The sequence below is a fragment of the Leuresthes tenuis genome, unplaced genomic scaffold (assembly GCF_036924035.1).
Source record: "Leuresthes tenuis unplaced genomic scaffold, fLeuTen1.0.hap1 SCAF_20, whole genome shotgun sequence".
NCBI classification, from domain to species: Eukaryota; Metazoa; Chordata; class Actinopteri; order Atheriniformes; family Atherinopsidae; genus Leuresthes; species Leuresthes tenuis.
The window spans coordinates 16,125,793-16,139,878 of NW_027325374.1; the positions used below are offsets into that span (position 1 = coordinate 16,125,793).

Consider the following 14,086-nt stretch of genomic DNA (forward strand, 5'->3'; position numbering starts at 1 on the left):
AATAAATAAAAAAAATCATTCAAATACTAATTCTGTAAACGATCACCTTAAAGTATTTTTATGTATTGAAGGTCCATCTTTGTGATAAAGTTCATTTCTTTTGTATTTATTATCTTATTGTTTGACAAAAGACCCCCCCCATCCCAAATTACAGTTAGCATTTATAGTATAAAATGTACATACTTTTTTTTTCCGTTTTCTTTTTTCCTTGTGTCCATGTGGAGTGTAAGTCACGTCTGAGGCCTTTTACCCGTTCATCTTATTATTAGTTTGACATTAGCAGCCTGTAATGGTAGAAGAGAAACTTTGTGCAGCTCCCAGCGGAGCAGTGAAACCTCAAAAAGTCATTGCCGAGGAGCAGATCCTCCATCGCAGGACAAACACTTCAAAAAAAGGTGAAACAAACGACTTTGTTGGATTTGTGTGACTGTTGACTGGAATCTGAGCGGCTCCACAGCCAAAACTTTACTTCAAGGATTTTTACACGAACACGGTTCTATCTTTGTTTGGGAAAAACTTTGATGTACAATCTGAATAATAATAATAATAAAAAAAAAACTGTTTTTTTTTTTTAAAATCTTGCTAATTACAGATAAGTTTCTGCTTTCTTGAATCCAAGAAACTGAACTCGCCAAACTTCCCAGGTCTTTGGTTATTTCAAATATGCACACAGTGTGAAGGATACATTTTCGAGTTGAGCCGCAATCAGCTAAAACTACGCGTGTGTGTGTGTGTGTGTGTTTAACAAAACCTTAATACAAAGAAGTGTGGTCGATTAACGATCTACATTATAATTTAACTGCTGAATAAAGTTTGTTCAACAAGAGGCTCAAATACAATCAATTCTATATAATACAAAGGCAAATAACAAACAAACAAAAACAAAACAACCCCCAACAGCTCAATCAGCATTTTCCATTCATTTTGATGCAGCTTGTAAACAAAGTCCAAGATCAAGAACATATTACAATTTCTGACATTAAATGTATTTTAAGGCTTTTACCTTATACAATGTATAAATTCAGTCATGCTAAACTTAAAAAAAGAAAAAGAAAAAGAAAAGGGTATAACAGCAGTTTTTTCTCAGCTTCTTTTTCCAACGTTTGAAAAAGAAAGAAAAAAAGCTCAAAAATCAACACGACTTCTTCTAAAAACAAAAGCGAAACGACGAGACGAGTTGGGAATCCTGATGCAGGATTGTTACATAGAAAAATAACTGATAGTACAGTTCAAAATCAAATTCACAGTATTATTCATGATGCTAAAAGACAAACGAGGTGTATTTTTCATTAAAAAGCTAACAAAAATGGTCCACAGCCACGATGATAAAAACAAAACAAAGATGTTTTTTTCTTTTTGAATACTTAAAGAGAAAAGACGAGAGAGAGAGAGAGAGAGAGAGGGGCATGATCCAGAGGAAACCTTGTGAAGAAGTCTTAAAATGACACAGAGTGAATCTTAGGCTTCAGAGGGAAATGGAAAGGGCGCAACAAAAAAAAAAACAAAAAACAAAAGAGCTGAGAAATGTTCTCAAGTGTGTCCAGGGTTAACATGGAGGTATCAGTCAGCAAAGCCTTGTTCCCACCACTGCATTCCATCCTCTGAGTTCATCTGACCGCACCCAGTGGGATCAAAGACCCCACCTGCCCCCCCCCCAAAAAAAGAAAAACTAAAAAAAAACATTACAGCTCTGTAGGTACGGTGACATCTCCAACAAACGTGATGCCTTGCAGTCATTCTCCCTTTTGTTTTTAGTCTTATTTGAAGCAGATGGAGAACTGATTGATGTTATAACAAGTTTTTCAAGTCCTGAGATCCACAGAGCAGCAGTTGACATGTTTAAGCTCCAGGCTTTTGTATAGAAACAAGTATATATTACTATTTTTCATCATAAATGTTCAATAGGTGACAGTTTTTGACCATAATAAGGAGAATTACGGCAAATAAATGAACACCGTTTAGAAAAAAAAAAAAAAGAAAAAAAAAGAAGTACTTTTGCACATTTAAAAACACTCTAGTTGTGGTAAAAATTCTGTATATTCCCTGTGAAGAAGCACCACGTCAAAAACTTATTGATATCATTCCTCTGCTGTTGTCAAAATGTTGCAGGTGAGGCTGGAACGAGAAAGAAAGAGAGAAGAGGCCTCTTTAAAATCTGTTCGCTGAATGATGCTCCAAAACATTTGAACCCGCATTAGACTGGTTAATGAGGACGGTCACTCACAGAGTCGGCGTTTCAGGTCACCGGAGGATCAGTGGGAGTTGCCATTGGTTCGGCTGTAACCGTTTCCTGCAAAACAGGATCGGCGTTAGAAGTCGGCCACCACTACACAGGGCTGCAGATTCCCACCAATTAACTGCTTGTACTGATACGCTTCAGTGCCCCCACCCCAATCCCCTGTTTTTCCATAAAAGGTGACTAGCAACAACTCTGAGGTGAGGTGGGATCGAATCGTCTGCTGTGTCTGAGCCCTGCACATCTAGATCCATCAATCGATAGGTTGACTGAAGCTGACACAATTCTAACCATTAAATTGTGTTATTGTGGCACACAATTTTGTGGCGGTGCACCAAAAGGAAAAAGTTAGTCTGGAACCCCAATACAGCAACATTCCTCTCAACAACAGTTTGATTTAGAATGTAAAAATCCTGCAATACCTGCGTAACCATTGTGATGGCGGTGAGTTGAACCGTTTGAGGGGGGGGTGTGACGGGAGGCGTGTAGATGGTCCCTGCTGCCATCACTGTAGTCTGTGTGGCGACGTTTTTCCTGCGAGAAGCCGTTGTCATGGTCAGAGTCTTTACTGTCAGAGTGGCGGCGCTTGCGACTCTCTCCTTCTTCGCTGCTTCCGTTCTTGTGGCTGCGAGCTGCGTCTGGGCTTTGCTGCTCAGCGTCGCTGTCCCTGTGCCTCCTCTTCTTCTTCTTTTTCTTTCTGGTGTCAGGAGCTCTGTCCGAGTCCTTGTCTGAGCTTCTAGGGGACGAAAGCAAGTACCAAGAAGAGGTAGAGGTGAGCATAGGGAGCTGCGATTAACGGAACAGCTGTGGTTCGTACAAGAGGTCCAAACGCTTTTAAGTTGGGTAGCAGGAGATAAAATTTTGCGTCGGCTTCACAGAGCAACGACAAACGTTTTTCAAAAGGTCTCCAAATGAATGACAAGAACACGGATGTGATAAAACCTCTCAGCTATTACAAACTTTAAAAAGTTTACAAAAGCATCTGCGACTTAAATGGCTGAAGCGGATCAGTTTCCCTTGAAATGGTACCACCAGATGGATGCCATTTATGAGGGAGTAAAGGGAGGGAAGCAACATCTTTGTCCATGATGGAAGGTTTTTGTGCTAAACTGGATGTCTTATCCCAGACAACAATACTTGTATAATCAGCTATTGTAACTCCCACTTCACATTACAGAACTCAATAATATTTCACCTTGTGTGAAATCAAATCAAACGGCCACGACCTTGCACTGCTGAGCCAACCACGAGAGCTTGGAATTAATTATGGCGCGTGGTTCTGCTGCGTGCCGTTTAATTAAGGGAGAAAAACAACAGACTCAAAAACAGTGTATAGAGGTGAGATCCTCACTTTTTCCCCCACCGTTTTCTCACCCATTTTGTAAGAGAATTGATTGGTCGGGACATGCTGAATTTATACGAGTTGGTTTCTTATCTCGAACAGCTTTAGTGTAATAGCAGAAGTTGCCATGTTGGTACATCCTACACGGTGTGAAACGGGAAAAAAAACTCGCTACTTTCAGATTCTGAATGCACAGCATCCTTTACAGTGAGGCTCAAACATCTTGTTGACGTTAACAGATTTGAGTAGAACAGGACTTTCGGCCAGAGTGAAGTCAAAGATTTACTTACCCACTCTCGTGGTGCTTGTCTTTATCTTTTGACTTCTTCTTTTTCTTGCTTTTTTTGTGTTTTTTAGATCGGTGGGCCTCAGAGCTGTCATCTCTCTCGTTTCTCAAACGATCAGTAGTCCTCTTGGGACTATGCTCATCTCTTTTAGGAGCCGAGTCAACATTGGACTCCTTCTGCTTGTTTTTTTCTGAGACTGCAGCAGGGGAAGAACTCCTCTCATTTGAGCGGTAATAATCCCTCTCCCCGGCGTTCCTTTTGTCCTTCATCATCCGGGGTTCTCGGCTGTCCTGATGCCACCTCCAACGGCTGTGAGACTCCTCGTGGTGGGGGGAATTGTGCCTCCTCCGCTCATGATCCAGATGAGGACGTTGGTGGTAGTGACTGTAATAGTAGGAGCGCCTGTCCCGGCCGTGCTCCCTTGGATGCATAAAAGGTCGCTCCCGACGATGCTCAGGATCCCAGTCCCTGTGGTTGCGTTCAGGAGGAGGCAAACGATCCTTGTATGAGCGATGGTGATCTCTGTAGTCTTGTCTGTACCGATGACGCTCACTGTAACTTTCTCGCAGTGGACTCCTGTCCCTGTAGTGTCTCTCCCTGTCTCTGCTATGGTCAGAGTACAGTTTGTCTCTCTCCCTGTCTCGGGAGGATTGTCTTTCATTGCCTCTTGAATTAGGCTTTGACTTGTTCTGCTCCTTATTTTCTAAAGGTCCTTCAGTCCCTGCTGGTGGACAGTGGGCTTGTGGGGAATCCTTGGTTTCATTCACACTTTTGCAAACCGTCTGAGGAGCTGCAGACATCCCATCCATGTTTGGAGAGCAGTTTGGCTCTGAGGTTAAGGCCGCATGGTTGCCATGATGTTCAGAGGGAGCAGATTCTCTGGATGCGACGGAGTGGGTCTTTGTAGCAGTAGCTGAAGGTAAAGAGGTAACAGCAGAGGGTGATGTTTGATGAGGCGGGGGTTCAGACAGCGTTTTAGCCCTTGTGTCAGCAGTGGTGAAGTGCTGGCTTTCATTAGCAGCAGGATGAATGTTCTGAGATGAAGGGGCCTGGGATGAGGCAGAACCATGGTTCTCTTTGCTGCAAACAAAGAATACAAGCGAATGATCAAAACTTTATGCTGAAGTAACATGTTTATAGTGTCAGAAGAAGACTAATTATGGTCATTTTTCACCTAAAAGACTTTCTTCAACTGCGCAACAGAGATGAAATAGCAGTGACAGAAATGTCCTTTCCACTCAGAATATTAAACTTACTTTGGTAGACTATGGTCAGTGTCTTGTCCATTAGCAACAGTCACAGAGGAAGAACTGGCATGATTACTGCTGGAGATCTGAGGAACACAGAAATTAAAATATTTGTCAATGAGATCATTAAACTTCTGTTAAAGCAACATATTTGTACATTATTAAAGAAACTGTATGAAATTGACCTTTTCAGGGTTCTCAGGGTTGCTGAGTCCATTCACTTTGCGGTGTCCACAGTAGTGGCCATTTTTGTTAGATGTGGAGACTCCACAGGTTGGTCCATTTAATTCATTGCTGTTATGATGCACTCCTGACTCTCCGTTGGTGGTTTTAGAAGAAGTAGCACAGAAATTAACTGTGACATTGCTCCCCTTATTCTGAGCCTTGGATAAACGGCCGTTATCCAGAGTGCCGCAGTTATCCTGGTCGGATTCTTCTGAAGACTCCTGGCTGTACGGCACCAGGAAGGATGCCCCATTCCCGCTTGTGGTGTGATCGCCATTACTGTAAGACTTGCCATTAATATGGTTAAGCTGACGGGGAACAAAGCGAACGTCTGAATGGATGTCTGAGGTAGACTGTGAGGAGGATAAAGAACTGGAGGAGGAGCTGCTTGCAGAGGACGGCTGGCTGTAAGAGGATGGTCGGTTCGGTTTGCCTTGTCCAATAAAAAACGAAAGCTTCTGTCGTTTGTCTTGCTCTGGGATCATCGTGGGTCGACTGACTGAGTGGGAGATGGAGGAGGAAGCCAGTCCATGGCCAGGTTTTCCCACCGCACTACTGCTAGTGCTTGCCTTGGAGCTGGTGGGATAGTCCCTAAGAGATCCATTCCCATTAACATGCAGAGTGCTCTGAAAACACGCAAAAAAGACAAGAGCATTTGTTGGCCATCTAATCAAAAAACAGTCAAGCGCTTGAATTTCTAATAGAAAAGATTTTCTATTACCTTGGTCGTGTGGGGTGGCAGCTGGGGACCTATGAAGCCGATGTTGTGGTGGACGGTGGTGCTGATGCGGGGTGTCACCACCGGCCGAGGGGACGACTGACCAGAGATTCCAGGGTTATGGCTCAAGTTGCTGTAGTCCCCAGTTTTTTTCATCTCAGATGATCTAGTTACACAGCCGCAGTGGGCATAAAGAAAAAGCAACATTTAATTGCCAAAAGTTCAATTAGGGGAGATATAAAGCTGCAGATAGCTCCCTCCCAGATTTCTCTATTTCAACTTAGAACATATATTTTCTTTAAACAGTTAAATATATTTTCATTTACATTTCACACAGCTTTTTCGAAAGGGGGTCTTATTAACAGAGTTATACATATAAAAAATGTTTCTGTTCAATTATCGACATTCAAAACTGCTGAACTAAGATTCACTCACTTGATGTAGAAAAGAACATAGGCCTGTTGGTTGAGGACAGATCGGATGTCGCTCACAGACACAGAAGAGTCATTCATTTGATACCATTGACCATTGCTGGCCTGTGAGACACAACAAGAGTTAACGGCTTTAACATTACATGAACAGTTTCTTAAATGGATTTGAGGAGGTAAATACCAGAACAACTATCAGAAGTTAAGCCCAAACAACACCATATTCAAATGTATTCAAATGATTGTCACTGATGCATAACAAAACGTTACATTCATGTACATGTTCCCAAGTTTTTATAAGCTCATATATTGATGGCTCTGTAGTTGTCTGTTAAGGCCACTATATGAAGGAATTCTCCATTAATCACTGCTTAAGTAAGTTCTTGGTGGAGTGTTGAGACAGCTGTGTGTGCATATGAGGCAACAGCAGTGTTCTGATTGATTAGAAAAATAGTTTGTTGTATTATCCGTACCTTAATGTAGCAGAAGTAGTGTCCAGCGTGGCAGCTGAATCCAGAGTGAACCAGTACAGCGTACAGCCCGTAAATCTGGGGCTCCCCTTGAGACTGAGACAAGAAGGGCCTCAGATCCAGAAACTCTGGATACTTCACATCCTGGTCGACACAAAAAAAAGCAAAAAAAAAAGCTGGTTCATTTCAAAATACGTGGTTAAAAATAGCCACAGTGTTAACGTATATCATTATATGTGCATGTCACGGTACCTTTGTGATTTTTCCTCCAGTAAAGTTTGCAAACCGTTTGAGTGAGAGTGTGAGAACATTGGGGCTGCGGTGGATAGTGAATCTCTTTGTGGCTGTGACCATTTTTTTGCACCTGAGAAACAAGATCAGTTATCTCATTAGCGAAGCGATGTATAAAGAAAGAAAAATAACTAAGAAAAAAAATTAAAGAGATTTATTCACGCCCCTTTGCTAAATAAAGATATGGTGAAACCATTTACCTAAAGAAGTCATAAGCAGTCAAATGTGTGCAATCTAAAGCCTCTTTCACATTTGCCTTTTTAAGTCGAGACTGTGCATTGTGTCATGTGTGGAAGTAAAGAGTTCGGGAAGTTTAAGGTCCGCCGCTGTTGCGCCTCTGAGCCAGCAGTGGAGGTAGCAATATTGGCAAAACAGGCCCACCTCATGTGTGCTAACACACGTCATCGTGTATTATACCGCTCTAACCAAATGTGCCGTCCTCATCACGACTGATTTCCTAAATCATTTCAATTCTAATTTACAATGCTGCAATTCAACTTGATTTCTGATTAAATACAATTATGACTTAAACGATTCTGTGTCAATACAAATCTAGCTTGGTTATTAAAGAGGTCTTCACAAGAGTTGGCACAAAAAACAAGATCTACTTTTTGGTCAGACCCATTAAAAACGTCGCTTTGCTTCAGTGAAGCTTCTCTCGGTCTTGCAGACTTGCAGCCATAATTGCTGGGAAAGCTGGCGCTACAAAGTACTGCACACTCAATAACAAAGATTTTGTATCCTCAAGGTTTTTGGCATGTTGTGTTAATCAAATGACAACGCCCCCCCCTCAAATATCTGTTTAAATTATAAGTTGCTTTATAAATGTAGGCCGACTTACTTGGTGCATTTGTAGGCATTTTCACCATCCAGCTGTTCTGGCTTGACAAACTGCTCCAGAGCTTTAGGGACACTAGGAGCCGTCTGCACGGAGGGAGAGATAAAACGTCTTTTTTTATGTTTGATACTGTTTTTGCAAAATTTTATGATTTTATCCATCTGCAGAAATACAAAACGTGTCCAAGTCAGGTCTAATTACCTTAATTTCCAGAGTAATATCCAGAAAAGGGTCAAAAGTATCCGATACTGCTTTGCAATTTAAACATTTTACTGCAAAAGACAAAAAAAAAAAAAACCCCACTGAAATTCCAATTAACATATACGAAACAGAAAAAAACAAAAATAAACCGACATTACAAACTTACCTCGGGACCTAAGGTACCCGCCAAACACCTGATGGATGAAAGTAGTTGCCTGCGTTTGCCTGTCCAATCTGTCACAAAGGAAGAAGAGGATGAATATCAGCTCATCAGGTTTGTAATGTAATTCACTGTTTCAGTGCAAATCAAGATCCAAACATTTTCTGGTTATATTGGTAAGGATAAAAAGGAGGGCGACTTCAGTATTTTGAACTGACAAGTTAGAAAATAAAACAGTTAAAGTTTAAGGAAACATCAATGGAGGTAAAGTAATTAGTTAGTTCGGGCATTAACAGCTGCTACTCACAACATAAGAATCAACTTGATTCCTTAAAACACTTCACACATCAACACCAGAAAAACAGTCTCCAGTTGCTGTTCACACAAGCACAGAACAACGGGAAGCGTTCTACTGGAGATGCGCTCTCCCGGCTGGAAATGGAAGGGACAGGGTGCAGGGCAAAGGCTGTCTTTGGCTCTCAGGAGGCAGCACGTGATGCAGAAATTACACTGTGGGAATGACTACACAAAGTACCGGTTAAAAGTTTGGACACGGCTACTTTTCTATTTCGAATGAGCAGGTGAGTTCAAACTATTGACTGGTACTTTTTTCCCCCTTCTAATTTTAATGTATTCTCTCTGCCTGTTGATTCAAAAACTATTCTGAGTGAAGCTGTTTTGACACGACACCACTCACCTGAGAAGAGAGTTGTGTCCTAATGATGCCCTGCATACTTTTCCTGAGCTTGTAAGTACTTTTTTTTCCCCAGATGTAGCAAATATCTGTCTCCAACAACCCTGTTAAACCAACTCCGGTCTTATCGTAACGATACTTTCCACTGTGGAGAAAAATCGACAGAGCTACTATGGACGTGACTCTGAGGTTTGCCTCGTGTATTCTGTGTCAGTTCTGGTAAAATGGTTTTAAATAAAACAAAAACTGTATTCCTGAATATAGTCTCACCAACTGTGCCTTCGATACTTAAGAGACAGTAATAGACATTTGACCTTTCTGAAGCACAGGATACAGCATTAATCCCATAAGTCTTTGGCTTCACCTCTTTACCTAAACGACTGTTAGAGAAGTAACGAGCTAATCGAGTTAACAGTCACACTCACTTGGTTCCAGGTAAGCAGGACTTTTGCATAGCATCCACTGTGTACCGCAGGAACTCGTGCGCATCCTCTTGGCTTCCATAGCGGAAGTGCTTTGCAATTCCTGTGGAGAAAAAAAAGTAACGTGTCAGAAAAGCAAGAGGATGCATGAGCATGATTAAAGCTATAACAAGTCTTAATTCTTTGAATATCAATACACAAATTCCAAAAAGAAAAATTTCCCTCCAAAAATAAAAAAAGTAAACAGTCCCACAGCGCCTCCTATCTTTCATTACAGGTAAACCTTTTGCAAAGGACACAGCTTACACATTTTAGCTTTGAAAACATTTACTTACTTTTGAGCTCATTGAGAACACCGATGGGCTTGATGACATTTCCAGAGTTGGCAAAAACCTGTATGATGTGGTTTTGCATGGTGCACATCATACAGAACCCTGGCTCATGACCTACAGCAGGAGCAAATAAACATAGGACTGATCAGTAAAACCTGATTGAGGCAAGAAAGCAGCTAAAATATACTGCTAAACAATCCAAGAATGACATGGAAATGTACTGTGTGGCTGTACCATTGCATGACATTGTGGCAATAAAGTACCACAAAACACTAACTTACATGTTTTGGAGTGCTCCCGTGTCAGCATGTAGTTGGCCAGTGGAGGAGTGTAGGTGAGACATTGCAGGGCTGAGTTCAGGAAGCATGTGTTCCCCATGTTTTGCAGGCCAGCACCAATACGGTGAACCTGGGTCCACTTTAGGCTGAGACGCTCAGGAGGGAACAGGACCTTCTGGGGCAAATCTATCCCATCACCACTGCTTATAACTGGACACACAGAGATACTTAAGATTAGATTCAATCATTTTGCCTATAAATATATATATATATATATAAATATATATATATATATATATATATATATATATATCTGTCTGTCTGTCTGTGTTATTTTCCAATGTAAATACATGCTGGTAAATTGTAAAAGTAGAATGTAACACCAAACAGTTTGATTACTTTTACCTAAGAAGACGATTCGGCTTTCTTTTCTATAGTTTCTGACAGCAAGGTTGCTTACTTCATTAAACATCCTACTGTGTCAGAAGTTATAGTGACTGATCATACTCTTGACTTTAAACTGTCAGGATTATGTAACAGGATAAATGAAAGAATGGAGGCAGCAACACAACACCCACTAAACAACTGTTTCATACTCCTGTGCAATATTGAACTGTTTACTAAACTTGCAGATAACTGCTCTCAATTTACTTTTAAAAATAGATAACTTAAATCAAATACACAGCCTGACCCAAAAAAAGTCATGTACATTTAACTTGGCAAGTAAGTATGAGCTTCCCATTGGAAAGGTATTGGAGTGATTAATGTGTTTCGACAGGCAACAAGGTATTCAACCCTTATTGAACCCTTATTTCTGAAACAAACACGTCCAAAGACATGTGCTGTGGTTGTGGAAAAGATGTTAAACTGTATCAAGAAAACACAACAACTAATGAGATTGCTAATGAGAAGACTTAAAATCTGAAATAAGCTTAAGAGCCATCCAACATATTAAAACTTCCATGCTGTGAACCATCCTCTTTGAGGAAGAATCGGGGTCGTGGGAAATTCTTGAGTAATTGGGATCGGTGAGCTCTTAAAACATATGGTGAAATCGATTGTGAATTCACAGCAATGTGTAATAGTGAAAGTAAGAAAATGTGCACAATGCAAAGAGAACTGCAGCTGACCCTGCAAGGGAAGCATAAACACGGGACTGTGCTGTAATGGAAAAAAGTCAGGTGGTCCAGCGAGTCCACATTCACCCTGATCCAGTATGAGAGGGGTATATCAGGATATGAGGAGCAGCTGATAAATGTTGCATCCATCAGAACTTGAGCCAACTTTAAAAGTCTATGTGGGAAGCCTTATGATCCAGGGTCGTTTCCAAAAAAAGAAAGACAACCGACTACCTGAGCAATGGCATGAAGCATATTTCAAGATGGTAACACCATGTTTCCACAGGCTCACAGAGACTCTTTGTGATGAAAGAAAGTCATAAAGAAGACTTTATGCAGCAGTCCCACTCTTCCATCACCAACACAAGTTAATGCAACTCTGGACATAAATGAATGTTGTATTATTGCATAAGCAAATCGAAAAGACACTACGGTGACTGCAAATCATAATCAAAGCTGAAGGTGGTTCAACATAATAAGATAATCAGTTTGAAACTTATTGCCAAATGGTGTACAAACAATTCTGACAAAAAAGCAATATAGTTTGCTTTGTCATAAAAAGCTGTTTATTAGGAGAAACAACTTAATCATCTCAATATATGCATTTCTAAAAAAATAATTGTTTCCGATCGCCACTTGAGAAATAAATAATGTACATCAATATGTGTGGGTAAAAACTATGCTATTGGCCAAGGCAGCATATGTAGTTACACTGGTTGATAACATGGGTTGTGTAGCTCTGTGTTAGTGATATGTGGAGAGTTAGAAAGAAGGCATTAATCGGCTGAGCGCAGATCTGTAACAATTAAATCTCCCAGCTTTTAAGACACATAGATCAAAATGCATCTGATAAAAGACTCAAGTCCGACCTTGGTCTTTAGGCCGGTCCACAGATGACGGCGTACTGTTGTAGACAGCAGCACCGGGGGTCGGACCCAGGCAGCTTCCTGGAGACTTGAGCCGTGGCGAGTCACTGGGCATGGTGGGACCCACTGCCCAACTGCTGGAACAACTGTTGTCCATCCCCACGTCTCCACTGGTGAAGGAGGATCGGTTGAATCCGACTGACTCGTGGTCAGATTTTTCTGAAGATCTGTCAACTATTGTCATTGTTCATAGCTGCATTAAAAACAGAGACACAACTTTAGGAGATGAAGAAAAGACAGGCAATCCCAAGGTTTAATTTAGCCTAATTTAAGTTGGCAAACAGTGGAACACATAAAGGAACTTGAAACACAGACAAATTATAACAGACCTCTACTTTGGAATAATTGAAAACATGTTTAGGAACAGCAAGTTAATGCCTTTGCTGGAAGATAACGATATCACTTCGGGTTAATGCATCGTCATACATTATCCAATTTTCCAAGGCTTAATTATCTGTTCATTCGATTGACTGAGGGAAAAATACATTACGTCTTTTGACGACTTATTTTTAGAACTGAAAAAACAAAACAAAAAAACTAAACCTTTAAAGAGTTACAAGCATAGGTTTCATTTACTTTTGACATTTGATGACAGCTATTCGTGGATGAAAGACAAAATAACACCAGACCAGAGAACAAGGCGAATCTCAGGATCTATTCAAAATAAGGACAAAAAAAATTGATCAAATCCACTCCTAAAATTATTTAGTGGTGCAATAGCTTCCAAACAGACCTTGCAACTTAAATAACAAAACAGGGTAAATTTCCTTGTCGGAAACACGTTTCCAACAGCTGCTGTTTCCTCCCACCTGCTCCAACAGACTCACTTACACTGGCTAACAGACGGTAGCTAGGCCTTAAACACGCAGCGCCTCTACATCTCAAGAAAACATGCAGTCAAGCAGGTTTGAACTGAGAGACGGATCACGAACAAAATACTTACATTTGTTTCCGGCCACTGGAAAACGATGAGTAATGACAAACAATAGGTTCGCAAAGCCACCACCGTAAAGGAAGCGGAGAATGGAACACATAGCTACAGAGAGAAGCTAACATTACGGGCTGCAGTGCTCGTGCGGCGGTAGTCTTGCTAAGGCGGCTAACAAGTAAGCTAGTTAGCATGCACAATGGACAGCGATTAACATGGCGGAGAGACACATAGCCACAAACTAACATATTGGAGAGGAGTTGTCGGGTGCTACTTCCACATGTATTGTATGTTAAATATATGAGCCTGAGTGAAAGGACGTCTATCCACAAGAAAGGAGGGGCTCGACACCGGTGGCTGTTTGCTCACTGCGCTGCTCTCTCCGACATGACATACAGAACCGGTGTAAGGCTACTACAGCGAATCCCAGCGATTCAAAACTACTAAAATATCTCGGTTGCACACTTATTATTACATTCGTTCATATAGGCAACGCAGCACTCACCTGAAATCTGTTATGAATACGTTAATACCGGTTTTAAATCCATTCCTAATTTCCAGCGGGTGTCCGGCGGTGAACAATGACGTAGCTAATTGCCCCACGGGTACATCCGGGTACCTACCATGAAACGACGTTTCTGATAGGTCCTTTCCACCATATCCGTGAGGAACGTGTTTCGAGAAGATCCGTCGCATATAACTTTGACCTTAGTGTGCATGGTGTACAATCCATACATACCAAAAGAATCAAATGTAATTCGTTCTGTGACAATTACTGTAGATTGTCCATGATAAATTCTCTTTTCTGAAAATGTTAGTATACACAGCATTTACAATAAAATAGATGGCATTCCTTGTGGCCAGGAACATAATCAAATATATCAGACATACAGTCTAGAGAACAAAGTCTGAAAATTTTATTGTTTTGTTTTACTCGGCAATTGA

The 14,086-nt window shown here is 41.0% G+C and overlaps 2 protein-coding genes across 2 annotated transcripts in view; one reads left to right on the forward strand and one right to left on the reverse strand.

Annotated features, from left to right (window-relative positions):
- birc5a (baculoviral IAP repeat containing 5a) overlaps positions 1-1,482 on the forward strand; it is an 80,820-nt gene extending 79,338 nt beyond the window's left edge. The window contains exon 5 of the mRNA XM_072373860.1: positions 1,378-1,482. The gene's annotated coding sequence lies outside the window, so the exon portion shown is untranslated. The remainder of the gene's footprint in view (positions 1-1,377) is intronic.
- Positions 906-13,753, reverse strand: usp42 (ubiquitin specific peptidase 42). Its single transcript, XM_072373861.1, has 18 exons — positions 13,647-13,753; positions 12,157-12,406; positions 10,173-10,379; positions 9,895-10,005; positions 9,563-9,662; positions 8,450-8,517; positions 8,284-8,354; positions 8,086-8,168; positions 7,206-7,317; positions 6,957-7,097; positions 6,491-6,591; positions 6,059-6,221; positions 5,298-5,963; positions 5,122-5,198; positions 3,869-4,945; positions 2,659-2,972; positions 2,225-2,290; positions 906-2,115 (listed from the first exon to the last, which is right to left on the reverse strand). The coding sequence occupies exons 2-17, from the start codon at positions 12,395-12,397 to the stop codon at positions 2,253-2,255; spliced, it is 3,570 nt and encodes a 1,189-aa protein (XP_072229962.1). The 5' UTR covers positions 12,398-12,406; positions 13,647-13,753; the 3' UTR covers positions 906-2,115; positions 2,225-2,252.
- Positions 13,754-14,086: the final 333 nt, after the last annotated feature.